The sequence below is a fragment of the Anas platyrhynchos genome, chromosome 7 (assembly GCF_047663525.1).
Source record: "Anas platyrhynchos isolate ZD024472 breed Pekin duck chromosome 7, IASCAAS_PekinDuck_T2T, whole genome shotgun sequence".
NCBI lineage: Eukaryota > Metazoa > Chordata > Aves > Anseriformes > Anatidae > Anas > Anas platyrhynchos.
In genome coordinates, this window is record NC_092593.1 from 42,549,024 (window position 1) to 42,576,506 (window position 27,483).

General features: G+C 38.2%; 2 protein-coding genes across 3 annotated transcripts; both read left to right on the top strand.

Annotated features, from left to right (window-relative positions):
- Window positions 1-427: 427 nt before the first annotated feature.
- Window positions 428-5,384, top strand: LOC140002987 (peptidyl-prolyl cis-trans isomerase F, mitochondrial-like). Of its 2 annotated transcripts, XR_011810830.1 has the most exons (4): window positions 428-719; window positions 2,124-3,791; window positions 4,282-4,393; window positions 5,370-5,384. XR_011810830.1 is itself a non-coding variant. In XM_072041404.1 (2 exons), the coding sequence occupies exons 1-2, from the start codon at window positions 645-647 to the stop codon at window positions 2,442-2,444; spliced, it is 396 nt and encodes a 131-aa protein (XP_071897505.1). In that variant the 5' UTR covers window positions 448-644; the 3' UTR covers window positions 2,445-2,697. The 2 variants fall into 2 exon arrangements, 1 of the variants encoding a protein (XP_071897505.1); XM_072041404.1 differs by lacking the exons at window positions 4,282-4,393; window positions 5,370-5,384 and having other exon boundaries at window positions 448-719; window positions 2,124-2,697.
- Window positions 3,015-21,406, top strand: LOC140002874 (uncharacterized). The gene is made up of 12 exons (XM_072040417.1): window positions 3,015-3,101; window positions 3,724-3,791; window positions 4,282-4,393; window positions 5,397-5,522; window positions 6,405-6,543; window positions 7,618-7,691; window positions 8,626-8,754; window positions 11,860-12,066; window positions 12,871-12,987; window positions 13,922-14,114; window positions 16,117-16,299; window positions 20,116-21,406. The coding sequence occupies exons 1-12, from the start codon at window positions 3,015-3,017 to the stop codon at window positions 20,256-20,258; spliced, it is 1,578 nt and encodes a 525-aa protein (XP_071896518.1). The 3' UTR covers window positions 20,259-21,406.
- Window positions 21,407-27,483: the final 6,077 nt, after the last annotated feature.

The window sequence follows — 27,483 nt, forward strand, 5'->3', positions numbered from 1 at the left end:
TTTTTTTATAAAGGCGGGAGGAGTTGTGGAGATGTGGGTAGTGCTTAGGTCCAGCAGGAAACTTGTGCATGTCAGTGGGACGCTAGAGACTGAGGAGGGGATGAATTTTTAACGCAGCCTGTCCACAGAGATATCACACCATTTGGGGACAGCCCAGTGGCCTCCATTTGACCAAAGTGCCTGGAACTTGCAGAAAAGCGAGAGGGGCACACCTCCAGCAAGCCGCGGGGCAACCGCCTTACGGCTTACAAAATTAAATCAATCAATCCAAAAGAATAAGTTACAGCTCGTGTCTCAAACTCTGCAGCCTGCGCGTCTTCAGGGCTGCTCCCAGCTACTTTCTGAGGGACCCTTTGCAAACTCAGTTCCTAAAGCCCTGTCAGGGAGCCCCAGCGGCCGCCCCGCGCATGCGTCACAGCCTCGCCCCTCCCCTCCCCGCACTGTGGCAACGGCTCCTGCGCATTCAGCGGGGGCGTGCGCAGTGTGCGCAGTGTGCGTAGCGCGCTGCGTGCGCGGCGTTCCTAGGGCGCGGCCGGTGCCCCGCCTGGAGCTGTTTGTTTGTGCCGCTGCGGCGGCGCGGCGCGGCACGGGAGCGGAGCGGAGCGGAGCGGAGCCCGGCCGGGCTCGGCGCTGCTGCGGTCGCCATGTTGAGGCGCAGCAAGGCCGAGGTGGAGCGCTGTGTCGCCTCCGTGCAGGCCTCTGCGGCTTCTCGGAGAGAGGTGAGCGAGGCCTCGCCGCTTCCCTTGGCCGGCGGGGGGGGAGGCGGAGGGGGTCCCGGTGGGGTCCCGGTGGGGTCCCGGGTGGGGTGGGGGGCTAGGGGGGTGGCCGGCGTCGTGAGGGGAGGGTTGGGGCTGCAACACAGAACAAGTGTGTTCAAGCTATCTCAGACTGATGACATCAGAAATAAATTACTGTATTGATGCATTTTGTATATAAACTGAGAGTAGGTGGGATTTCTTAGGTGGGAAGAAAACATTTTACCTATCTTGAAACAGTTGTGAGTGATATGTACTAGACCAGGACTAAGTACCATCTTTTTTGTTTACTCTGTCAGATTTTAGGGGTTCTTTTTGCAACATTGTTACATTGGGGGAAAAAAACAGGCTGTACTTTAAATGTAGCAGACTCTCTTCTTCTACTTCTTCTACACTCTTCAGTAAGAAGTGGTTGTGAAATGTCACAAGTATTAAGGCTTGTTGCTTGCTTCACCAGTAACCTCAATTTCACGTTTGTAGCCTTGGCCAGTTACAGGAAAAGCATTGTTTTCCAAATCCCACATCTTTCAAAAACAAAACTTTGGTTATGAGGAGCGGACTGGAGCTGATAACTAGTTATCAAATTCAGTCTCTCAAAAAGTATCCCCATAATTTCTGAAGGCATAGGAGATCGGTATCTGCTCACGTATACCTTCCCTTCGTTCCTAAAAGTCTTCCAAATATTCAGTAGGAGGTATAATGACTTAAAACAGGTAAAATAAACTGAATTCCTTACATGCTACAAGAATGCTTTTGCATAATGCTACATCCCTCAAGGCAGGGCACAATCGTTTCCAAATTCAGAAATGGATAGCAATATACAAATGGCTTGTCATCAGAGTGAAAAACTCTCCAGTCTTGACTGGGTATTAAGTGAATCTGAAGTATGACTCTCGTTGTTCTTTTCTTTAAACTTTCTGCACAAAAGCAGGAAAGTTCTGATCAGTGGTACCATGACTTTTTCTGGGTGGTCAGTTTTGTGCCTGCAGGGACTAAGTGAGAATAGAGATAATCGTGGTTGCCAGTTGTAAGGGCCGAGTGAAGCAGGAAGCAGAAAGTGGGAATGACCCGCTTAGAGTAGTTGCCATGTGGAACAAAGATAAAATGCTGTGTTCAGGATAAACGAGGAACATTCCAGTAATGCTTTGTTACCACGAGCAAATCTGCTGAAGGTGGAAAGCCTTATATCCAAGTAACTATAGTACTTGTGATAACTAAGAATGAGGTTTTACCTGTGTTTTTTGCACAAAAACTCTTATTTTGGAAAGAATGTAACTGTGCTATTGGTCGATGTTCTTGAACATCACGATGTTCGTGATGATCTTGTTCTTTGGGACTTGAAAGTAAACGCTGTGCTTTTTTTTGAAGGGAGGTGATGTAACTAACCATGATGGAACAGGTGGACGGTCAATTTATGGAGATGCATTTGAAGAAGAGAGCTTTGAAGTGAAGCACATGGGTCCTGGATTGCTGTCGATGGCAAATAGGGGTCGGGCTACGAATAACTCTCAGTTCTTCACAACACTCAAAACAGTAGAAGCCTTGGACTTTAAACACGTGGTGTTTGGTTTTGTGACAGATGGAACGGATGTTGTGAAAAAGCTCGAATCCTTTGGTTCTCCCAACGGGTTAGTAAGTGGAAGAGTTGTCATTACAGACTGTGGGCAAATAGAGAATTCTGGCTTTTGAGTATACAGATGTTCTAGCAGTATAAATCAGTATTTAGATGTTATTGATTAATTATTTCCACTTCCTTAAAAAGGACACTTCTGATGTATAAATGTAAAATTGCAGCTTATGGTTGTTTTTTATGTGTTCTAATTGATTTTTTTTGCATGTTAAATAAGTTCAGACACTGGCATATTTTGGGTGTATTTGTGTTATGACATATTTGTATGGAATGTCAAATTTTACAAATTAAATCTTAGTCTTGTCAAAATAACTATTGTCTTCACTTTGGCTTGCTGAAGAGCAATTTGCATCGCGTTGTGTACTTATTTTGAACGTGCTAATTGATGTTGATGGTCAGTAGACGGAAGGCCTTTGAAATGTCATTCTTCCTCTGATGAGCAGTGAGGAAGCTGAGGCAGCTGGGCAGGTGCTGGTCAGGTGGATGCTGTTTTGTGCTGTCTGCAGGCTCTTGGGCACTTGAGTACTTTGAAAGGTAAAGAGCAGTTCTTATGTGCAGTCTGCCACAGGATTTAGTTCATACTTGCTCGGGAGATTACCTTCCAGACCCACGTTGTTTTTGTACATGGTATGTTAAAGTGGCTGGTAACTTTTCGTGACAACCATCTCCTGGAGTGTTATCTGGGAAGCTGTGGTGCAGAGGGGGAACGTGCATGGGTAAGTTCTTTTTAACTTCTCTCTTACAGCTCGGCGCCAGGACTATCAGTATTTTTTTCAGAACAGCCGACTTGCTGTTCATATATGCAGTTAGAGATGACTATAGACATCACATGTTTCTGTCACGCGCTATATCTTCATATCATGCTTTACTTCTGAGGCTAGCGAGAGCAACCCTTCCCTCAGCCTCTCCAGGGAACGCTGCTTACACAAGCATTACCCTGCACGCCCCTAGCGCACAGATTCGACCCGTGCCTGCGTTACACGGAGCTGTAACCCAACAGCGAGCCTCTCCCCTGCTCGTCTGCTCGTCCCCGTTTCAGCTCCACAGCACGGGACGAGGCCCCGCCGTTGTTCCCATTAACCCCCTCCGCCCGCCCCGGTCCCTCAGCGCAGCAGCCGCCTCGATTTCACGTTGGTAGCCTTGGCCAGTTACTGGAAAAGCATTGTTTTCCAAATCCCACATCTTTCAGAAACAAAACTTTGGGTATGAGGAGCGGACTGGAGCTGATAACTAGTTATTAAATTCAGTCTCTCAAAAAGTATCAGAAGGGTCTTCCTATGCAATTACTTTGAAAGTGTTGTACATCTAAAATGTGCTTGTTGTGTGTTTTCCGTTCAGAAATCGTTGAAAGGATTCCAGTTCGCTAAGCTGTATTTTGAAGTAAAGGAGTATGAACTTGCTAAAAGGTAATACGCGTTGCTGTATTCTGCTATTCTGTTCTCTAAAGTACTTTAGAAAAGCTAAGTGAATATGAAGTAGACTGGAGAAATCAAGATCACTATCATGCTGCTTTCCAGTAGCAGTAGATGTGGGTATCAAGTGCTGTTTAAATCTTTATAAAACAGCAACTTAGATAATTAGTTGCTTGATATTGAAAAACTTGCTGTTTGAAATGGCTTTTATTCCATTGTATTATGAAGTAATTACAGTTACAGTTTCTTTCTCTTTTAGTAAATACCAATACTTGGTGGCAAATAAGTAGCGTCTGTACATGTAAAAATAATGTTGTTCTGTACTTTAAGATCCAGACCAGGTATCTGGAACCAACCATGACTGCATTTCCTGTATCACATGTTAAATTCCTGCCCCGCTTCCGTGGACACTGGGGGGGGGCGGGGGAGGACAGAGGGACTCGTATTATTGAGGAATATTGATCCTTTTTTTCCTGCTCCATAGGTATATATCTACATACCTCAGTGTGCAAAAGAGAGATGCGAGAGCACACAGATTTCTTGGACAAATTTATGAAGCTGAGGACAACATAGAAAAAGCTTTTGGATGTTACAGGGTAAGTACTCCACCGACCTCCGATGTCCTGCTTTAATCCATTGTAAAGGGACTTTTAAAATCATTCTGTTCTGGACTTTTCTTAAATGCATAGAAGAAAACATGTTTGTGGAAAAAGTGTAATATGTATGCTTTCTGTTGCCAAAGGTGTATATGACGTACTGCAGAGGGGATTCTTCATTTGATGTGTTTTGCTTCATCAGTATTTTTTTTTAAGATGATTCTTTTGTGACCTAGACTGGGTCTTTGTGCTAGCTGCTACTAAATTCTTTCCATATCTTACATTGCCCTTTGGATTAGGGAATTTGACAGCAGTGACAGATTCTTAGCAAGGGCTCAGGTGACAGCAGTAATCTAGTTGCTACTGGAAGACTAGACCTAGGGTGTTTTCTAGTTGTTCGTATTTATTGCTTTTTTGGGGGGTTTTGTTTGGGGGGGTGTGAGATGGGGCAGGGCGAACATAATTGACATTTATTTGTATGATTGCCCAATGAAAAATTCACCATCAGAATGCCTTTGTTCAGGTTTTGGGGAGGGAGAGGATGTGCTCAAAAGTTTTGCTGCCAATACATCCCAGCTTGTCGTAGGGTGTGACTTAATTATATATTTCTTCAAAAATGTCTATATGGAGTTAGACTAAAGGTACGTAAGAGTCCAGCTGCCTGCGTATAGCTGGTGGTGGGGGCAGAGTAGCTGGCTTCTGCGTTTTTTCCCTTGGAAATTCTTTCTTTTCTGAATTTTTGCTCTTTTGAGTTGCAGCAGATGTATCTGGGTGCTGTAGACTAGTGATGCATTTAGCAACTGAGGTCTTTCTTAACTCATTCAAAAAGTATTTACTAATAGATCTGTCTAATTTGAATACCTGTGTCTTTTCAATGACAGTTATAATTTTCTTTCCCATTCTGTGTGGATTGCAAGATCAAGTTACCTTTTTTTTCCTGCCTTTTTTTCCAGTGTGCGTGCATGGGGAAAACTAGCGTTCTGTGGAGTTGAACCCAATGCAGAAAGATCTAGTACTGAAGATAGCGGAGTTACTGTGCAATAATGCCGTCACTGATGAAAGAGCAAAATACTGGGTTGAAAAATCTGCTAAGTTGTTTCCTGGAAGCCCTGCTGTTTACAAGTTGAAGGTAAATGCCAATTTCCAACCTCTGTTCTGTGACGTTCAGAAGCTTCTAGCGTCTGACTGGAGGAGCACTTTTCCCGTGTCATCTTCTGTAAAACTTCCTGGCTAAATTATTTTAGAATCTTGAGTCTTAAATCTAATGGAATTAATATTCTTTAGATGTAATTCTTCTAGAATGTATTCTATTTTTCTAGATTTCCTATTCTTCTATTTAAAGAAATGTTAATTTCTCTGCCATTTGACACTTCGGTCTAGCTTTCAAGAAAACTGCAACTGCAGGCTTTCGTACACTTGTCAAGGTTTCAGGGTTGACAGTCTTCAAAAATGCAGGAAAATCATGTTAGTAGTCACATCCAAGAAGTTAAGACTAGGTAGGCAGTTCTCTATTTATTGTGTGAGTGGCAGGAAGGTATCAGGCCTGAGAACTCAGACTTCCTTGCCCTCTATGCTGCTTGTTTGTTTTCTAAATTTGGATTAAATAGAGCAGAAAGTAAGGAATGCTCTAACTCTCGATGGCTGCGTAAAAGCCTTCAGTCGCACAGTCTGACTTTTGCACAGGTATTAGTTTTGTGTAACACAGCAGCAATGACACTTAGTCTTAAGATGTTTGTTTTAGACAGGCTATTCTGTGGCAGGTATGCTGCCTTTGAACCAAATGGTTTCACAAGCTGAACATGCCATCCATAAGAGACAAATTCTGATTTTTTTTCCCTATTTTAAATGTTTGAGTGTTTCATTAAGCTTCGTAATAACTGGAAGCTTTTCAGCTTTAATAGTTTAAGTAATGTAGTTTGTGTGGTGGAGGCAAGAGTTGTCTGTTAATGTAGTTGTTGAAAAGGCCCACATGCAAGATGAAATATTAATGCGTTGCCTTCATGTTCAATAGGAGCAGTTGCTGGATTGTAAAGCACCATCGCTAGCGGAACTTCATAAATATGATGTTGGTAAGAGGCGTTACTCTCTGAAACTCAGCATAAACATGACTGTCTGTACCAGAGGTTCTTCTAGAAATACTTCGTATTGCAGTAAGAGACAGATAGCAACACTGAACAGCTAGTATGGCCCTAATCACTCCAAAAGAGGAGTGAATATGTAAGGAGTTTCAATTTATGCTGTAACATGTTGCTGAGAAGCAGTATTGTTATGCTTGGTTCTTAAGAATCTGTCACATACTTCCCTACTTCTATCCTTTCTGTGTTCTCTAGTCTGTTCTGATCCGTTTTCATTTGCTGCTGCCTGTTTAGCTCTTTGTGTTTGGACATCGGTAAGCGTCAATGGGAAGGCAGGTCTGTCTTCCTATGTGACCTATGAATATAGGCTCCGAATATGTTTCTAACCACCTAAGAATGAATTCAGCTCTGTAATAATGGCAGTGTCGGACTAATACTGGTTTGGAACAATGGGCAGTAATGTTTGTGTTATCGTCATTTGTGCCAAAGATGTACACTTGGGTCTTCAAGACAGAACAAGGGAGGACCAGGAATGACAAAAAGGAATTTGCATTGGGGCTATATGGGTGCTCACGCTCATTGCTAATGTAGTCGGTTAGGTAGGACTAAATATTCGAGCAAGAGGCGTATCTATTAGTATTTTTAGAGTCGAGTGTGAGGCAGCCTTTATCAGAAATGAAAGTGCTCAGGTTCCCTAAATGGTGGACTGGCTTCTCTTTATTCTAAACTAAATTCTTAACAGAGAAACTGTGACTATTGTACATCAATTCTCATTGTATACAACTAAATTCCTCTTAATTTACTCAGTAGCAATTTGTTAAATTGCAGTTCTGAAGTGTTTCACTCAACGGGAAATAGGAGAGGTCCGGGTCTATTCAGCAGTTAATCACTTTCCTGAAGCCATAACAAAAAGGAAACTTTGGCTACCTCATGTTTCAGTCCGTGCATAGATTGATTCAAACAAGTCATGGAACAAAACTTTGAGCATTTCTCCGTAATTCTTTAGGAGATTACTTTTTCATTTCAATATGTCTTGCTTTATGCTGGTCGCTGTAAACGCTTAAAATACACTTTCGCTGGTTTGGATAAGCAGTCTTTATTTATTTAAGACTATATTTTTAATGTAAAGTGTGTTCTTTTTCTCCACAGATAACACCTTACCATCCCATTTGGGTAAAAGTCAGAGTAATAGCGAACTGCAAGTCGCCCGTCAGAATCTCCAGGTAGGAACTGTAATGGCCTCAGACATTTTGTAATGATCAGTAATGTTACAAAGATTCTCACTTTTGACAGAGAATTCAGAAATTACTAACTATATCACTGTCATCATCCACCTCTTCCCCTAAATTAGTTCACTGACTTGGTAATGACATGGGTAGTGGTTAGATCAGATATTTGCTCTGCTGAAGGGAGTTTGAACACAGTGCTATTATTCCAAGAGTTGTGTCTTGTGATGCGGTGTTGGCATGGAGAGAAACACCTGCAAGCACTGCTTTTCCTGACAGCACCTGAAACTATGCTCTTCACTCTGGGCATTCAAGAGCACTTGCCCTCTTGACTTGATCTTCTGTGAAGACCATCCCTTCTGCCTTTACTTTTCTGCTGCTGGTGACTCCCAATAGTTTATCCACCAGCAGGCTTGGGCCACTAACTAAAGAGCTCCCAAACCTGCATTGGTTTTATTCTGTAACAGCTTCTGTGCTTCTGCTAGATTTCCTGCTGGGACTGTCTTTTGCACCATCCAAGATGAAAAGAATTGTGCGTATCTTTTTTCTCACCACTTTCCTAGAGGTGCTTTCCACTAACTGAAGAAACAATACAGCAATCTAGTGTTTAGGGCACTGGACTCTTTTGTCTTACAGATAATAGCATTATCCAAAACTTCTGGAAACAAAATCCTACTTTTAATTGTCTATGCTGTTACTTGAACAGCCATGCAGAGTTGAATTCTGCATTTTGGAAGGCCAAGCAGTCCTGCCGCAAATCCAATTGAATGTAGATGGCCATTAGGATACTTCTAATTAGTCAGCTATTGTGTAACACTATAATTAAAAACAAAACCTAAGCATATCTGCAGAGGAAAGAATTCTAGTTCACTATAAATCGGTAATTTCATGTGTTTCGAAGGCGTTTCAACATTTTTTTTCCTTGGTATAGAGGGAGCGTTCAGCACAGGAGAAATATGCACTGGAACTTGAGAGACGAGAACGTGCTCTAGTTGAGCGAGAAGAATTGCTTCACAGATGTGAAGCAGCTTTCGCTGCAATAAAAGATGCTGATGAAGACGTTTAGGCAGTACTTGGAACTATGAAAAAAGTACAATAACTTACTTAGTGATTCTTATTGCTCCCCATACATTTTAACTTGCTTGTAGTTTTCTTAAGCCATCATATGTTTGCTGGATATAATGCTTATTTCTTTAAAGTGTTTGAAACCCCCAAATGAAAGATTTAGCATAAAAAGTGCCAAACTGTTGTTAGTGAGTTTGGTGTGGTTTCCAGTTCAGAATGGTGCAATGAATTGTGGGATGTGTAGGTACAGATTACTGTTGAAATTTGGGAAAACTAGATTAAAATGAAGCAGTTAACCACTGGGTTAGAGAGGTCAGTAAGACTGGTGCTTCCAGTATTTGCAGGTCTTCGGAACAGACTAGACAAACATTTGGCAGGAATGAAGTGATGCACTTTATTATGATACAGATGGTACCCGATTTGATAATGGAATTGGATGGTTTAGACATCCTGGCACCACCTACAACAGCCCTGTGGTCTGTGAAATTATTGCCAAATCCCTGAAGAACTGTGAAATTATTGTCAAAACCCCAAATATGCAAGCCTTATAAAGCATTGTGTAATGTGGTTTGGAGAAATTGAGAATATTAATTCTTTTTTTTTCCTCTCAAAACCTTTCACTTATAATTCTGCTGTCCCTGACTGTTTTGAAAGTTTATGGTCAATTTCAAGCCACCTTGCTCCTGTTCCATCCCAAGCTGGGCAAGCTTTTCCTAGGCTTGGTTAACTCTAAAGGTTTGGCCTTTTCAATGGAAGTAATTGAGCACTCCGTTTGGAGCCTATCTGTAGCATTTTCTTTGTTGATGAGATCATTTCTATATTTACCGCTTAAGTCCTTTTTGCAGCATGATAACAGTCTGAGAGTGAGGCTTAAGAAAATGTAGTGGATGGTTGAATTCCTAGTGCAGAAGACAACACTTCTGAACAAAAAGCTATTTTCACATAGAAGATTCTCACGGTTTCTGAGAAATGGAACGTTACTTTCTGAAAACATTTGTTTTATACTCGGCTTCAAAGCCTCAGTGTTGGTTTTTTTTTTTCCAGAATCTGCTGGAAAATATTTAATTATATTTCAAATTTCCAGTGAAGGGGAAAAAAGACATATTCCTTGGTTTCTTTTTCAAGGCACGCAGGTTTTTGACTGTTACAAGTAATTGTCACTTCAATTTTCCTTTGTTGCGGTTTCTTTTGTCTGTTTTTGCTTATATTTTAATGGTATGTACTGGTATTAAATTATATTGTGGACTAATAATAATAACAAATATTAAAAGATTACTATCTTGAGTTTCACAATTATTTTTTTCCAATTCGATGAAATGTAGCACGTATTGGATACATTCCTGGACATTGCAGGACAGGTGTTTAAGTACACGTGAACTAAAGCGTCTTAACTATCAGCAGTGAATAGTTAGAATATTTGAAAGATTCAAAAACGGGAGAATTGGGCATATTTGTGGTTAAAATGGATGCTAAAAGAAAAAAGAGCTAAGTGTAAACAAAAGCTTTGACATTTGTTTTCATTCACAATTCTTTCCCACACCTGACTTAACTGAGGAATGTACAAGAGGATCAATGAGAAGATCTAGGTATTTTCTGGAAAAAAAAAAACAAGATCCATAGGCTGTACACCATGGCTCCCATTTTCTTTATATTTCTTCTTAATATGTGGTGTGGATGTTGCTTTCTTCACTACTGGTGGTATGTGCAGATTGGACCATGAAGAATTACAAATTTGATCTTTGAAAGTTTGTCCTGTTTTTTAACACTGAAATGGAACTTAGTTGAGAATTATTTCTAAAAAGACTCTCTTGTTAATCACGTTTTAAAATTTGATATTTCTCTAGCAGCATGAGACAAAAATGAGCCAACTGAGAGAAACCTTGAGAAAAATGACTGATGAAAATAACGAACTGATGAAAATAACGAACTGAGGTCATCGCTTAACTCTCTGAGGGAAAATAACGAATTGCTAAAAACCCAGGCAAGATTAATTATTTCCTGTTACTAGCTTTACGAGTTACAGTCAAGTAGTCAAGCAGTACAGTCAAGTTTATAAGTAGCTTTGCAAGTTACAGTCAACAATTTTAAATGTTTGAACAAGTTGTTTGCAAAATTGCTGATTTTGTTTCTTTAAGACAAGAATTGTGTGAATGGTTGTAAATACTTTCTGCTTCGTTTTCTAGTACATGAAATTTAGTCTCTCAGAGCTTTTGCAGTATTAAAGACTTTAGAGTTAGTTATTTTTGAAAGTGTTAATTAAAGGAGTATTTTCTCTGTTCTTAAAGGCACGCTGAGACAGTGGTTCACAAGAATACAACGTTAAAGTTTTCTTCTCACTTGACTTAAATCTGACCTAAGTGCTGACAAGCAAATTGCTGCCTAAACTCTTTTGACCGTTGCTCCTTCAGTGAATTGCAGTTCTGATGGTCTTGAGTATGATTAAAATCATCTGCTTCCTAGTCTCAGTAAAATCTTTCTTTCTCTTTCTCTTTTGTGCAAACTGAAGTATTCATAGAGGACTTACATGATGATCAGGATGCTTGTTGTATCCATAGAGTATGCTACTTATATTTAAATGGCGGTTATAGTTTGCCCCATATTCTTTTCTCACAGTCGCAAGTGATATATGAGCAGTATCAGTAGTTAGAATTCTGAGTGAAGAGAAGAACAGTTGTCTGAAGGTAGATACAAGAAAACTTGTGAAGGTTTTAGAGAGATGTTCGTGTAGTTTGTCTTCAGGAACGTCTGGATACCTTTCACAGAGCTTTTCTGTACAGTTGTAGCAGAGGGACAGAATGACAATTTCACGAAATCTTTATTCTTCCAACAATGCTAGTTACACAGTTAAAATTTAGCCTAAGTAGATTGTATGAAATAAAGCAAAGGAGTGTATTAAATGTATTAAAATGAGGATCATGCACAGATCATTAAATATTTTCTTTCTCCTATGATCCATTTAGTTAGAATTATAAAATAGAGTGATTTTGTATGTGAAAATCTCTTCCCAAGGCTTTCATAAACATTTGTTTAAGCACAAAATAAAGCATGTGCGTATTACTAATGTACTCGTATATTTTAGTCTATTGGTATTGTGGTTTAGAAAATCATAGACTTGAAAACTGAAATAACTGATGTTGTGGATGTGTTACAGTTACTACGGATTTCAAAAGTTTACGACCCCTTAACTATTCTTATGGACTGGATCTCAGACCAACACCTTAGCAAAATAGAAATACAAGAAGAGAGAGAGGGCAGTGAGAAACCTCAGTGTGCTAAAGAAAACTACACTCTAGAAAATTGTATGAAGGTAAAGGCATTTGAATTTGTTTAGGTTGAAATGTTAAGATTCTTTGTATTATTTCTGAGTGTAACAGGTCTGCCTGTTTTACACACGCTTTGAATACATGAATTAAAAGAAAACAGCAGTTAATCCTTCAGTATTAATTCCAACAGTGAGATGTAATAGATAATTTTTCATACAGATATTTATACAGATCATTTTTAAGGAAATGTGTAGTGTGCAGTCTGACCTTGAGATTCCACCTGTCTTTCTATTTTAAGTCACTTTTCTCAGCTGATAATTTATCTCGTGTTTTATCTGTAATACTGTATGTAATTCCTTTTTCCTAAGGAGACACACACGTCTAATTTAAAGTATTTTAGTGCTGATACTAGGTATTAAAAGTTCAAGTTATGTCTTATAAAAGATGATACCGTGCTATACTTGTAACGCTTTTTTGGGATACCGAGGCTTGGAAATCAGTGAAGCGTTCAGGAAATCTGCTTTTTCTGTTTGTTTGTTTGTTTGTTTGTTTGTTTAATTATTATTCTATCTAAAATTTGTAGCCCTTGGTATTAGACTTCAGAGCTTGAGCTCACACAATGTCTTTCCACTTTTTGTGTAAACCTGTGTAAAATGTAAATTCAGTATATAATTCTGTTACCTGTACCAGATCTGCCCAGTGAGTATTTGTACATGTAGTCTGTTAAACTCCGGGAATACGTTGATTTTAGTTTGGTTTAGTTTTGCTTAGTTTGCTTTTTACTTGTGGTTAGCTTGTACTGTAAGTTCGTATACTGCACGTAACTTTGCCATTCTGTATTTTTACAGCTTTTGCCTATGGTCACTGGACAGCTCCAGTGGATGCCATTTGTGGATCCTAAACTACATATGTCTGTGATTCAATTTATCTACTGGTCTCTAAGGCAGATAGACACTGGTAGTCAGGTAAATTCCCAAGAGATATTTTGTATTATAAATGAGTATGAAAAGTAGATATTTTCAGGGAGTATATATAAAAGAAACTTTGCTGTCTTTGCAAAGCATAAATGCCTACCACAGATACATAGCAAATGAAAAACTAATTCTCACCAAATTAACTTTCTCACATTCGTTGTAATATTTTGCACCGTGTCTGTAAACATATTTTTGCACACATATGTGATCTTTGTTGCAGTAGTGTGTAGCATCTCAGAAATGGTATTTTCCATATGTGCTTACAAAACTTGTGAACTAGGAAAAGAAATATATTTTTGTTCGCTTTATGCATGAGATTTGTTGAAATTGATGGCAACGTGTGGCAAAGTAGCAACGGTATTTTGATTTCTTTGTTCTCTACTCAGTGTCTAACTGAATAGAACTAAGCTGGTGGTTCCAGTGCTAATGAGAAGGTATTTTAAATGAGCATGCTATTGAGTTTGATTCTGAAGTAATATTTCTGCACCGGTTTTTGAAAAGTCCAATACATCTTACCTGTACAGTATTCTTAAGGGTCATGTTTAGACCTTAGTTCTGTAAACGCTTTTGTAGGACCTAGTTTCAGGCATCTTCACAAAAGAGGGTAGTGTAGTAGGCAGCACTGATTAAAGCTGAGTTTGAACTGACTTTATTCTGGAACCAGAGGCAAATTAAATAATGTCAGCATATCAGGGGCCCTGACTACCTTGTTTCTTTGTGAAGTGTGTGTTGACTAGGCCCTGTGCTAATGTTGTTCAACTGCTTGTGGAACGCAAAGTAGTATCCCATGTACAGACTACATTGCAATACACGGTCACGACATCTGCTATTTAATATTTAATCCTTAGGGGAACATACGTACTTAGCAGACAGGATTTTCATGTATTTTAATGTTTACGCTAAATGTGCACGTTGTTTGAAACAGGATGCAAGCATGACAGCAACAATGGAGAGACTTGCAGAAGTTATCCTCAAAGGCGCAGTACAAAAGGGAAGCATGCAAAAATGGACTAAAAAGTCTACACGGAGTAAACCAAAAGCTGCACATTTCTTTAAAAGCTCCTCTATGCCTTTGAGGTTTCTGTCAACTTTGGTTGTGCTTAGAACAGCAAAACGAAGTAAGTTCTGGTTTTTATTATGTCTGTTTTAAATTATCTTTTTCTTTTTCTTTTTTTTTTTTTTTAAATCTTATTTTCAGGTATGTGCCCAGACAAAAAAACAAATGTACAAAATGCAGCAGTTCAATGATACTGTAGCATCTGTAATGCTTTAGTAGTAAAGGATGTTTTATTTGAATTTTACCACCTGATGAAGCATAATATAGGGAAGCAAGTATGAACCTTGCTATTATTCATGTCATAATTTGTGTGGTCATTTTAATATGCTTTATTTATGTCAGTGAGATCAACGTATTTTGTGACAAAGGGGAAAAGAGATGTTGGTAATTCTCTCAAGCAATCACCGTAGCAGTGATTTGTTTGTCAAGATCTGCACTGCATATAATGGTACAGCTAATTGCTCCTCAGTAAACTGAAATCAGTAGCAAATTCAGAACAGTTCTAGAATTTCATTGCTTTGTCAAAGTTTAATGTAAAGCTCATACTCTATCTAGCTCTTACCTCTCTGCTGTCTCCCCTTTTCTCCTACCAAGTCTGTCACTGCAAGTGGCTACCCATAAACATTATCAGCATTGAAGAATGCTACCATATGCTGATGCAGTATAGTAATGTATTTTGTTAACAGGCAAAAGCAAACGAGGTCGTACTTGTCTGGAGATATCGCAGTTCTTAGTGACTTTTGCTTCAGTTCATGAGAGTTACTCCGCTTGTGCAATTTCCAGGATGCCGTAGTATCTCTTCTCAGCAGCAGTTTCTTTAAAAACAAACAGGGCCTGAAAAGACAAAAAACGTTTTCTTTGAAGTGATGACAAAAATACTGACCTGTGCAGTATTTATACTGGTAGTACTTAGAATAAGTAGGATTTAAACATTCTGGAAGACCACCCTGTCACCATTAATAAACAAATACAGTATTTCAGCTGTTGGAGGGAAGAATCAGTGTATTTTCAATTTCAGTATCATATAGTTTCAGTCAGAATATTTTGGTGAAGCATGATTACCCTGAAATTGAAACTCACATTTCTAGAAATGTTTGATGAAAATGATGCAAATGAATTACAATACAAAAAAAGTACTTATTGCAGAGATTAACTATAAGCAGATGAAAGCTGTTGATCAGAATGAATCAGTTTAGCTTCTCATGGTCGGTTTTTACTGCGAGCCTATAGAACATGGAAAAAAATTACCTGTTAAATTTATGTTGAAACTTACCGTGTATGAATTTTCATCACTGACCACATGTCTAATGATCTAGCGATGACAAAGCAGCACATTCAGTTTAAACATATATATCCTGTTCCCTTCAAGATGCTAATATCCAGCAGATGGCACTGTAATTAAACTTTTGCTATGTGATAAATTTTTCCCTTACTCTTAATTTTCTGTGCTCCAGATGATCAATGCTATTCCAAGATACTGAGGAAGATTTGACATCATGAAATTAAGAAAACTGAATTGATTCACTTAATCTAAATTCTCTGAATAATTTAGTGTTCTCCAAAATGGATGCATATATAACGTGGATGCATATATAACGTGGATGCATATATAATTTAAACTACAGCTTTTTATGGAAAGGAATGTGAATAGTTGCTGTCATGGCAGTAATTGCAGTTATTCAGATGAATGAGCCTTTTACTCCTTTATTAGAGGCTTCCCAGATGTTGAAACCAATATAGTCCCAAACTATGCAGCTTGTGATTTCTTTTCTCTCTTAAGGAAGCGATTAGAAAGGTGTTATATTTGCAAATATATTTTGCTCAATTTGTGAGTTGTAACTTGTCTTTTTTTCCACTCACAACAATTTTTGTAAGGAATAAAAATAGGCAGAAGATGCATTTAAACAAATAAGTAAATTAATATTTTCAGCCATTTAATTTTTTTTTTTTAATTAGTATATATCTGCAACAGTAACTCTTAGGATAAATATTCATGTATTTGTGATCATCTAATGGAACTGTGATTACATAATTTTTATTCCCTGTTTTCTGTTATCTTTCAGTGGATTACCTGACTCAGGCATTTCATTCCCTTTGCGTGGACTTGAAGACAGATGAAGGAAAGATCTTATTTTTGCAATACCGATGTGTGCCTATCATACTAAGCCACTTAACTATATCCAAAAAATGTCTCCTTTTTATTGCACTTAATGCATTAGTTGAGATGGCCATGAACAACGATAAAAGTGAGTAATTGAAAAAAATACATACAAAGTTATGATGAAAGTAGGTGAGGTAAGCATAAATACCAAATCAAAAATAACGTGCTGCTTCTCTATAAATAACCTGATCTAGCATTAGCATTCATTTTTGTCATTTAAATTCATTAGAGATATAAAGTATGTTTCTGAATTGTCCGTCTCTTCTCACTGTCAGCATCCAAGCTTTACATCTTGTCCTGGTTGCTTTCTTAGTGGTGTGATTTTTTTTGATGTTTAGTTTAGCTTTTCTGTTTATTCCACTGGTTTACCTTGCTGATGTTTTGCCAATGAGTAATTTTCTTTTGAAGTAAGGCTGTGCCAGGGCAGCCATTTCATGAAATCCTGTTAGCAGGTGGAGATAAAATAAATAAATAAATAAATAAACTTTTATCTTTTTTTACCCCCCTAATGTGAACAGCTCACCCCTAGCCATTTTTCACTTTAAAGTAATTGGAAATGGCACATCTGTAAGGGATGGTTATGTTTCAATGAGTTGTACTGTGGTGTGGTCCTATAAAAGGGTTAATAGTCTCCTTCACAGTGGTTTTCCAGGTGACACAGGCAAAGAATCAGTTGATAACAATCTGGATGAACACACAAGTAGTGAGCCATTCCAGTGTCATGTGGAACAATCCTTGTTAATTTTCTTAAAATAAGAAGTATTCATTGTTTTTTGGAACAGAAAAGGGAAGGAGAAGGGACTGCTGCTATTTGTGAAATGTATATTGTTGGCTTGGGGTATTTTGTTACCATGTACTATAGGGGCAAAAACAGAAAGCGTGTTTGACTTGGGATGGAACAACGTTGAGTTAGAAGGCATTTTGTAGTGAGATAAGTGGCAGAAAGATTTACCTGATGTTGTTTTCATCCTTTTTAAGACCGTGTGGTTAGTTTATCTATTTATTTTTTTTACACTAAAGTATTTCTAATCATCATAATTTTGATCGGTATAGTAACTGGGAAAGAAAAACCTAAGCAGGGTTGATGGTATCTGACATTACTTTGAAGAAAAATTCCACTAACAGTACATGTTCTGTTATCTAGTAGTAGTCATTTCGATCTGCTGGATGCCTAGATTTGGAAGAATAATGGAGATAAATTGTGACAAGTTCACATTTTGCCATGTTGCTTGTAACCTTGTTGCATGTCAAATGTAACCGTTCAGGTATTGGTACCATCTGTTTCCTATCTATACGTAGTATCTTAATGACAAATTAGAATTAATAGTCTTATTGCTGTTCATCTTTACTGGCACGCAGCTTTTCATGTACCCCATCCCTGTTTGGTTCAGGTGTTTCACATCCAGAATCCTGTCAATCTGTCTTGTTATAAAGGTAGTTCCTGGCTTCCAAGGTGTAGGTTTTTGTTCTGGTCTTTTCTGATCTTTGTAAACTTCTGTTCAGTCCAACTTACTTCTGTGACATAAGGAATCCTGTTCTATTTTTAACCTTTTTTATTGCTTTTTTTTGTGTGTGTATGTTTGTGATGGTCATTTAAGAATGAGGGTGGCCTCCCGTACATCCTGTGTCATAGCTGCGTAAAGGTCTTGCACATCTAGGAAGCTGAAGAACAATTGATACCATCCTGAGGTCAACATGTACTGGGTGATGGGCTGGACCTGTCCTTGGGCTCTCTTAACTCGGGGTCACCCACGAAGGCATCCACACTCGAGGGGCCTTGCACTGACTGTTACCTCGCCTGCCCTCCGTTGTGCTATAACCACTGGCTCTTACCAGGCCCAGCTGTTGACGACGAGAATCAGTTAAACTCAGCAAATGGTTCCAATCTTGCCAGTGACTGTGTAAGAGACAGCAGCTCATCAGCAAGCTGTTCAGTGTAGTTATTGGTTCTTTTTCTGTGGTCCTTATGTAACTTTTCCACGAGCTAACTCTCTATCACTCTGTTGGGTTGGTCCGCTCTCCTGGCAGATCCACATGCAATTAGAAACGAGGCAAAACCGTAATGGTTAATTTGTTAAAACATGAACTTCAAGCTGGTGTTCCTGACAGTCTTCATTTTCTGAGGTGACAGAGCTTTAGCTATAAAACAGAAATTTCTGAATGACAATAGCTGGTGAGACTTGATGCTGTGAGTGACTGATCACTTTGAGGGTAAATTTCAGATGAGTTCTGTCAACAGTGATAAATTGCTCATTGTTCATTACAGTCTACCAATGAAGTTAAGTTAATGTAACTACCAAATGCTGCAATTTTTTATGGCTCCTATGGGAGGCTTTTGCAGATTATTTAAAATTGTGTCAAATCCTGACCGGATAGATTCCAAGTTAGTTTTTCTACAGTAGTTAATAAAAACAAAATCTGTGCAGAGATGATGCAGAAAAATATGTAAAAATACACAGTTTTTATTCTTCTAGTTCATCAGATAGACAGGCATTTAAATTATATGCTTATTTTGTACATTTGTGATGATTTAAAATCTATTCTGCAAAAGCTTATTTGAAATGAATATATAAAATGAATAGATAAACAATGTAGGAAAAATCTCTTTAAATGCATGTCTTTATCAGTTTGCTTTCATGTGATTGAACTTTGTGAAACTTGAGGTATTATTTCCACTTTGGCTCTTCTGCTTTATGGTAAAATTCCCTCAGCGTATTTTTTATATTGTTTTATAAACCTCACAGTTAAAACATTTTACAGTGTATCTGTATGTATATGTGTGTGTATATATATTAATAAAGTTTTCTTCAGATACCTTAAGACCGGTATTTTTAATAATAAAATAATACAGTATTATTGAGACCAGTAAGAACAAGCCAGCAAAGAAATGGCCAAGTAAGCAGAATATGGTATTTGTTTACACCTACAAAAAGGAATTTAAGGCATTTTTAGATATTTAAGGATATTTATAGGAATAAATTGTAGGACCTCCTTCTTCTACAGTAAAAGTAGAATAATATTACAATAACTATTAATTTAATGGCATATTCGAAGTAACTATATCCTGGGGCATACCAAGTGTGTTTATACGCTAAGGGCAGAGTGCAGTGAATAGTGACTTGTTTTGTTGGATTCCTAACAAATGTGTTCAGTTCTGTGACCTATTAAATCGGTACTTATGTTCTTTATGGTGTTTTTCTAAATCAGGCTGTACTATTAGAATCAAGAGTGAAATAACACAAGGGAACAGATTTTACTTTATTCTGAATTGACTAAGTTTTGGGGAGCAGGAGAAATAGAAAAGATTATACTATATGGCCATGTTTAAAAATTATCCAGCATTTTACAGGAATTGTTTTGATATTCAGGTGTTCTTATCCAACTCTGACCTCTCAATTACGATTCTGCCTGTCTTGAAACGGTACGGTGACAGTTTTGATAATGAAAAGCTGTCTAGTCATCAGTGTCTACATGTACTATTTCCGTACGTCATTTTGCAGCAGCTTAAAATATTTCCTTGTCAGTTTTTTTAGCATAGCTTAGTGTTCTCCTCATGTCATCATAAGAAAAGGAGCATTGAATAAACATGTTGAAGATGAGATTTTTTTATCTGAGTTTAAAATTGCTCAGTGTCCTGTTTTCCTTTGTTCTCAAGGGAATAGGCCTTGTTTTAATACCACAAGTGCTGGTAATATCAGAATTCTTAGGAACTTGGGTGAGTTTTGTTCGCGGTTTTACCTGATTTTTGCATCACATGCCTAGAATATACCCAGTTAGTACATTGTTCTCATGGTTGCACAGCATGAGGCGCATATAAAACCCTCAAAAGCTATAAATCAATGATTTAGTTTTCCATGAGCCAAGTGCTGTGATTAAACTTTTTAACTATTTTCTTTTACAGTTTACTTAAAGATTTTCCTGGAAGACTGCAGTAATGAACGCTTTTTCCATACTTTGGCTGCATTGCTTCAGAATCGCGAGCTAGACATTTCGATTTTGGAAAGGATTTGTTTTATATTACAGAAACTCTCCGAAATAAAGTAATCCTTTACTACCGTTTTTCTGTTAATTGCCATTAGATCACTGAACTTGGGGACCTTTCTCTTTTTTTAAAAGCGCATCTCTGTTTTGACGTTCATTTGCTCCAATACAAATAATGCTGGACTTTCATTGTTAGCAATTATGTTTAAAATGTTTGTCACAGATATGTAAGATGAATCTCTCAATTTGCCTATATATCTGTGTAGTTCAGAATATGAACTAAAAAATAACTAGCCTAAAGAACATATATTCCTCATTTATTTAGATGACGAGAATGCTTAGAAGAAAACCCTTCTTTTCTTCCCCCGACCTTCGGTTTTACTGAGTTACTTGGTAAAAATGTCCTCTGAAAATTGTTTTGTATGTGACTTAAATTTCAGTTTTGTCAATTTTCATCTCTATCAAAACAAACAAACAAAACAAACAAAAAAACAACACACGGTTTAAAGTCTTGAGCCATTTAAGACTTTGGGGGAATGTTAACCTTTACAGAATAGGTTTCTGTTGCTTACTGGTTACTAATTTATTATAACAAAGAGCTTCAGCATGTCAGTGGTAGAATGCTGCTGAGTTCCGTTGATGTGCATTATTTAATGGGATTGTTTCATTTATAAAAGCAGGTATTTACACTAAACTGTTGCTTACATTAGAGTTAGTTATTTACAAAACTGAGGGTTTTGTTTGATTTTTCTTAGGAACAAAATTGAACTCTGGGGGAAAAAAAAAAAAAAAAAAAAAACTTCCTGTAAAATACTCTAATTTAAATCATATTTTTCATCGGAAATAAACTAAAGGTGTACTCAGAAATCCAGATTTTTTAATTTGTTTAATTAAAAGACAACCTCACAGGTGGTGCCATAAATCTTAAGAAATGAACCTTGAAATATTCTTTAATTTTTTTATCCTTGGTTTTGTAGTAGTTCATTACTGTATTTGCCTCGATGTTATTGTGCATTTTCTGTACACATCCTGTTTCTGAAATCTTGCTTCTCACTGGGGAAATCTTTTTACAGGTTTTCCTTGATCTTCCACTGTACTACATGTAAATACCATTTAGTCAAGAGAAAGCATAGTTCTTGATGTGAGGAATGTTTTAACAATTCCAATTCGTGTCCATAAATTCGTGTCCATAAAGAATAATTCTGTTTGAATCCTGTCTGCCTCTGGGCCCTGCACTGGCAATTTAGTTCTTGAACCACAGATGAGTGTGTCCCAGTCTCCCCCTCATTCTAGTCAATTTATCACGTCTTCAGAAAACACTCCTTAAATTTGTGAACCTGTTTGCTTTTGTTATTCCTGACTTCTAGTTCTAACAGTTACAGGTTTTTTTTCTGTCTTCTTCGAGATTGATTTAACACTGCTATAGATGTTATGTAGATGACTGTAAATAGCTGGGAAAGAATGTTTTAATTGCTCATGAGTCGTCAACCTGTTTGGGAGTTTCAGAACAACTGATAATAACTGGTGACTGCTGGTGACTGTTATGAGATCCTTGGTATCTGGCCAGGGGGGCCAAGAGATTAAGAGGAAGGAAAAAGAAGCTGAAGGACGGTTGGGAGACAAGACCTGTGGAGAGTGTACAGAGAGTGTTCCATAAACTTGGAATAGTGCCGAGTAAGTACAAAGGGTGAGAGGAAGACTACGAGCCTTCAGCATGAAAGACCCCTAGAGACCCCCAGAGGAGACTGATGCGCATGCTCCAGTAGGAGGAACTAGACCCCGGAAGCTAATTATAATAATCTATTTTTTTAGAAGTAGTAATGAATATGTATTAGTCTAGGCGCATAAAAATCAGCTGCTTGATGTAACTGGTGTGCGTCCTGGTGGAGCAGAGACTCCCGGTGCAGCCAGCGCTGTTGGCTTACCTCTATTCCTTTATATTCTTTTAATAAATCCTATTTTTTTATTTAATCCTAATTTGAATCCTGAGCCATTTATAACAGGCATACTCGGGTTATTATGTAAAGCAATGTTCTGTATACATGTATTTAGAACGTTTGATGTTTGTGTGTGCGTGTTGGTGGAGCGTAGACTCCCTGCACACCCAGCGCTGTTTACTTGCCTGTTATATACCTTTTAGAAATATTTGTTTCATAAATATTACAAAATTCAGACCTCATTTATAACAGGAAACAAATGGGGATACATAGGTTTTTATATCTACCTGGATCTCCAAAATCTCTATTAGGTTGAGATCTGTTAGAACAACTAGAAGCAGAAATTATCTTTGAAAAAAGGAAAATGGAATTAAAGATAGGAGAAGAACAACTAATAAATGTGTTAAGCCTGGCACTAATACAAACCGACCCTAAAAGTGAAATACCCTTAGAGATCATAAATCAAGTATATCCAGGAGTTTGGGCCACTGAAGTCTCTGGAAGTGCTAAAAATGTGACCCCAATAATTATTAAATTAAAGCCAGGAGAGAAACCCATTAAGGTTAAGCAATATCCTTTGAGGATAGAAGATAGGAAAGGAATTAAAGAGATAATTGATAGATTTATACAGTATGGATTATTGATTGAATGTGAATCAGAATACAATACACCCATATTGCCAATTAAAAAGGCAGATGGAAAAAGATATGGGCTAGTTCAGGATCTGAGGGCCATAAATAAGATCACTGAGGATATACATCCAGTAGTGGCAAACCCTTATACTTTGCTGACTAAATTAAGGAATAGTCAAGTCTGATTTACCGTACTGGATTTAAAAGATGCCTTCTTCTGCCTACCTTTAGCCACTGAAAGCCAAAACCTGTTTGCCTTTGAATGGGAAAACCCTGACTCAGGCAGAAAGACACAGTTAACGTGGACAGTGCTACCACAAGGATTCAAGAATAGCCCCACTATTTTTGGAAACCAATTAGCAAAGGAACTTGAAACTTGGATACCTCCGGACACTGAAGGGGCTTTGTTACAATATGTAGATGATCTCTTAATAGCTACCGAGACTAAAGAGAGTTGTATTCAATGGACTATAAGTCTCCTTAATTTTCTGGGTTTAAATGGATAACGAGTCTCTCAACAGAAAGTCCAGCTGGTTCAACAACACGTGACCTACTTGGGATTTGGAATTTCGGGAGGTCAGCGAGAACTAGGAACTGAACATAAGGAAGTCATTTGCCGGACTCCAGAACCCCAAACGGTAAAGGAGCTACGAACCTTTTTAGGAATGACAGGTTGGTGTCGCCTTTGGATTTATAATTATGGACTAATGGTAAAGCCTCTATATGAATTGATAAAGAGTAATCAGTCAAAGTTAGTCTGGACTGGAGAAGCACAAAACGCCTTGAAACAACTTAAACGAGAATTGCTGCAAGCTCCAGCTTTGGGATTACCGGATCTTTCGAAACCCTTCTGGTTGTTTTCTCATGAGAGACAAGGGATAGCTTTGGGAGTACTAGCACAAAGATTGGGTCCCTATAAATGAGCAGTAGCTTACTTCTCTAAACAATTAGATGAAGTAAGTAAAGGATGGCCCGGATGCCTTCGAGCTGTTGCAGCTGTTGTTATCAATATACAAGAAGCTCGGAAGTTTACAATGGGACAGAAAATGACAGCGTTAGTCTCCCATACGGTCTCAACAGTTTTGGAACAAAAAGGAAACCATTGGCTTTCACCACAGAGATTTTAAAATATCAAGCAATATTAGTAGAACAAGATGATGTGGAAATTGTGGTCACTAACGTCGTAAATCCAGCTTCTTTCCTTAGCGGAACTCTGGATGAACCTATAACTCATGATTGTATAGAAACAATAGAGACTGTGTATTCTAGTCGACCCGATCTTAAGGAAGAACCTTTAGAAGATGCTGACGAATCTTGGTATACTGATGGGAGCAGCTTTGTGAAACAAGGACAACGTAAGGCAGGGTACGCCATTACAACCACTCAACAGGTAATCAAGTCCAAACCATTACCCCCTGGGACGTCCACCCAGAAAGCAGAGATAATTGCTCTTACACGAGCACTGGAACTAGCAGCAGGAAGGAAAATAAGTATTTGGACAGACTCTAAATATGCATTCGGCATGATACATGCTCATGGAGCGATTTGGAAAGAACGTGGATTGCTGACTGCTCAGGGAAAACAAAAAAAAAACATGCTGAAGAAATTTTAAAATTGTTAGAGGCTGTAAAACAATCAGAAAAGGTAGCTATCATGCATTGTCAAGGACACCAAAAGGGAAACTCTGATTTTGAAACTGGAAATCGATTGGCAGATCAGGAGGCTAAACAGGCAGCTGAAATAACTGAGGTGAAGGCATTGTCTTTAATACCAGACGGTAAAATCCAAACTATATACATGAACCAAAAAGCCAAATTATACAAAAGAAGACTTAAAATTAATTGAAGATTTGAAATGTAAAATGAAACCAGATAGATGAGTATATTTAAAAGATAACTGTGTAATAATACCCTCTAATTTGATATGGCCCATACTTCTTACAGAACACAATAAAACACATCGGGGAGCTGACACATTGCATAAGAGCATGAGTCAGACATTAGTGGGATGAAATTTATACACAACAATAAAACAAGTAACTTAACAATGTAGCATCTGTTTACGTAATAACCCCAATACCAGGAATAGAATAAAATTTGGAATAATTGGTAAAGGAAATTATCTGGGACAACAGTGGTAAATTGATTTTTTCAGAACTCCCTAGAAAAGGGGGGTTTTGTTATTTACTGGTTCTGACTGACATGTTTCCAGGATGGCCCGAAGCTTTTCCTTGTCGAACAAACAAAGCAAGAGAAGTGGTTAAAGTCTTGTTAAATGAAATAATACCGTGCTTTGGGATTCCAGTAGCAATGTCTTCTGAGAGAGGTTCACATTTTTGTGTGCAAGTGGTACAACAGATAAGTAAGATTCTAAAGATAGATTGGCAACTGCATACTCCTTATAGACTGCAGGCAAGTGGACAGGTAGAAAAATGAACCATTTAATTAAACAACAAATAGCTAAAATCGGACAAGAGGCTAATTTGTCATGGCCTCAATCCCTCCCATTAGCATTACTTAGAATTAGAGTTAAACCTAGAGTAAAGAAGAATTTGAGCCCCTTTGAAATTTTATATGGAAGGCCATATCAATTTATATTTAGTGGAGAGGATCTAATGCAGCTGGGATCAGAATATTTATATACTTATATAACTGAACTTCAAAAACAATTAAATAAAGTACATAAATTTGTGTTAGGGACCAGGGCTAGAGGGTTGGATCAACCAATCCACCCCTTTAAGCCTGCGGAATATATGTATAAAGACTTTTTCAGGACAACCCCTACAGGAAAAATGGAATGGACTGTATCAAGTGTTGCTGACAACTCACACTGCTATCAAGATTAGAGAACAAGCCGCTTGGATCCACTATTCCCGAGTGAAGAAGGCTCCAGGAGCTCCCTGGAAAGTAACACTAGGTGACAATGAACTGAAACTAAAGCTTAGTCGATCAAGATGAGGACATTATGGTCGGGAGTATTTGGTAATATGGTTGGTAGAAAATTTGTTCATCGAATTGTTTTGTTTTTATGGCTTATAGTTGTAATTGTGATTCAAGAAGGTGCCTCTGTGACAATAGAGAATGGTGGGTGGCCTTGAACTAAAGCTGTAACAACAGAGGATAAGAACTTTAATGGAAAGTTATCAGTTATGGTCATCTGGCGAACAAATGGTAATTATTTATATAAACCATCAGAATGGTGAAAATTAGGAGAAGAGTGGACACAAGATAATGTATCCTGAGCTCTTAGTTGTATGCAAGCACAGTTATGGTTGCAGGCAACGGCTGCCTTGATCATTAGGGAAGGAAGTAAAGGCATTTTTCCGGCTGAAGTCCAAAAGGCAGTCTGGGACAATGCCAATGATTTTGAGAAGTTCCAGTCCTCGTGGACCCTGGTAAATTGTACTTATGCCCATTATTAACATGGCTACTGCCTTCGTGCTTACTATACGGATGGAGAATGGGAAATGGCAGTCTGTAAATCTAGAATCATGTGTTACCGGGGAACAACGAGGATTTATTTGTGAAAGCAATACAATTGAGGCTCAGGATGTATGTTTTGACACGGAGCAAGGTATCTGTCACTTTGAAATTCATCCAAATACTAGCCAAAAGAATGTGCTTGTATATGTTGATCAAGGGTGTGTGTGTTTAAGAACTGCTTGTGATTTTGTAGAAGTAGATAAAGAGAACATAACTCTCCATAGCAAACATCATTCTAATTTCTGTATTTGTAACTTTGTTAGAATCGTCGGGTGTGATATTCTATATTTGGCACCAGTGGTATCCCACCAGCTGATCAAGTCTAACAACACAATGTATCATAAGTTACTACCTACACCTATTGGGATGAACCTCACACTAGTGAAGCAACTAGTTAAACACCAAGACCTGATTAGAATTTTAAAAGGCATTCAGGAAAATGGAGAGAAGACTCTAATTACTGTCCATCATGATACAAAGGAAATAAGCAGAGTTTTGCAAAGAGTAAAACGAGACACAAGTCACAACTGGTGGGATACACTTTTTGGATGGTCGCCAACTGTAACTGGGATTTTGAACACATTGAGTCACCCAATTATTGTTTTATTGATATTAGTGCATCCAGCGCTGCAATAAAGAATATACCACTTAAAGAAATTTTGGCTTTGATCTTTAAATCAGTATACATGCATGAATTTACAGTTAACTGGCAAATGTTCAAACACCACAAAGAAATGAGCAGCACATCACAATTTAGGACTCTAGGCTGACGTTAGGAGCAGACTTTCAAGCATTTGTGGAATAACCACATAGCTTTAAATGCGGTGATCTACTGTTTCAAGGAAAATATGCTGAATAGCCCAAAAACACATCTCAGTTCCTCTAGAACCACTTCCATCTTCAACTAAACTAATAAAGCCACAGATTTCCAAGAACTTTGAAAAGAGCATCTTCCCACACGCTGTCTCCTTGTGTCTATTACTAACATGCTTATTTGCCACCATCTATCATCGAAACACGTGCTCAGCTAACACCTAAAGTACTGACTGATCCCAGCACTCGCTGCTAAACCTAAAACACCACCAAGATACACAATAACTGAAGGAGCACGTCCATCCTCTGCTGGCACCGACCAACCTTGGCGCTGCCTGCACACGACAGTATTGATTTTGGCAGTTTGTACACTTTATCACGGCAAGCCCCATCTACTATTTATTCCTTATCAGCGCGTTTACAG

Coding starts and splice junctions, on each gene's coding strand:
- LOC140002987 (XM_072041404.1), top strand. CDS start 645: ATGTTGAGGCGCAGCAAGGCCGAGGTGGAGCGCTGTGTCGCCTCCGTG. Junction 720..2,123: donor CTGCGGCTTCTCGGAGAGAG/GTGAGCGAGGCC, acceptor TTTTTTTTGAAG/GGAGGTGATGTAACTAACCA.
- LOC140002874 (XM_072040417.1), top strand. CDS start 3,015: ATGTTAAAGTGGCTGGTAACTTTTCGTGACAACCATCTCCTGGAGTGT. Junction 3,792..4,281: donor GAGTATGAACTTGCTAAAAG/GTAATACGCGTT, acceptor CCTGCTCCATAG/GTATATATCTACATACCTCA. Junction 7,692..8,625: donor TCGCCCGTCAGAATCTCCAG/GTAGGAACTGTA, acceptor TCCTTGGTATAG/AGGGAGCGTTCAGCACAGGA.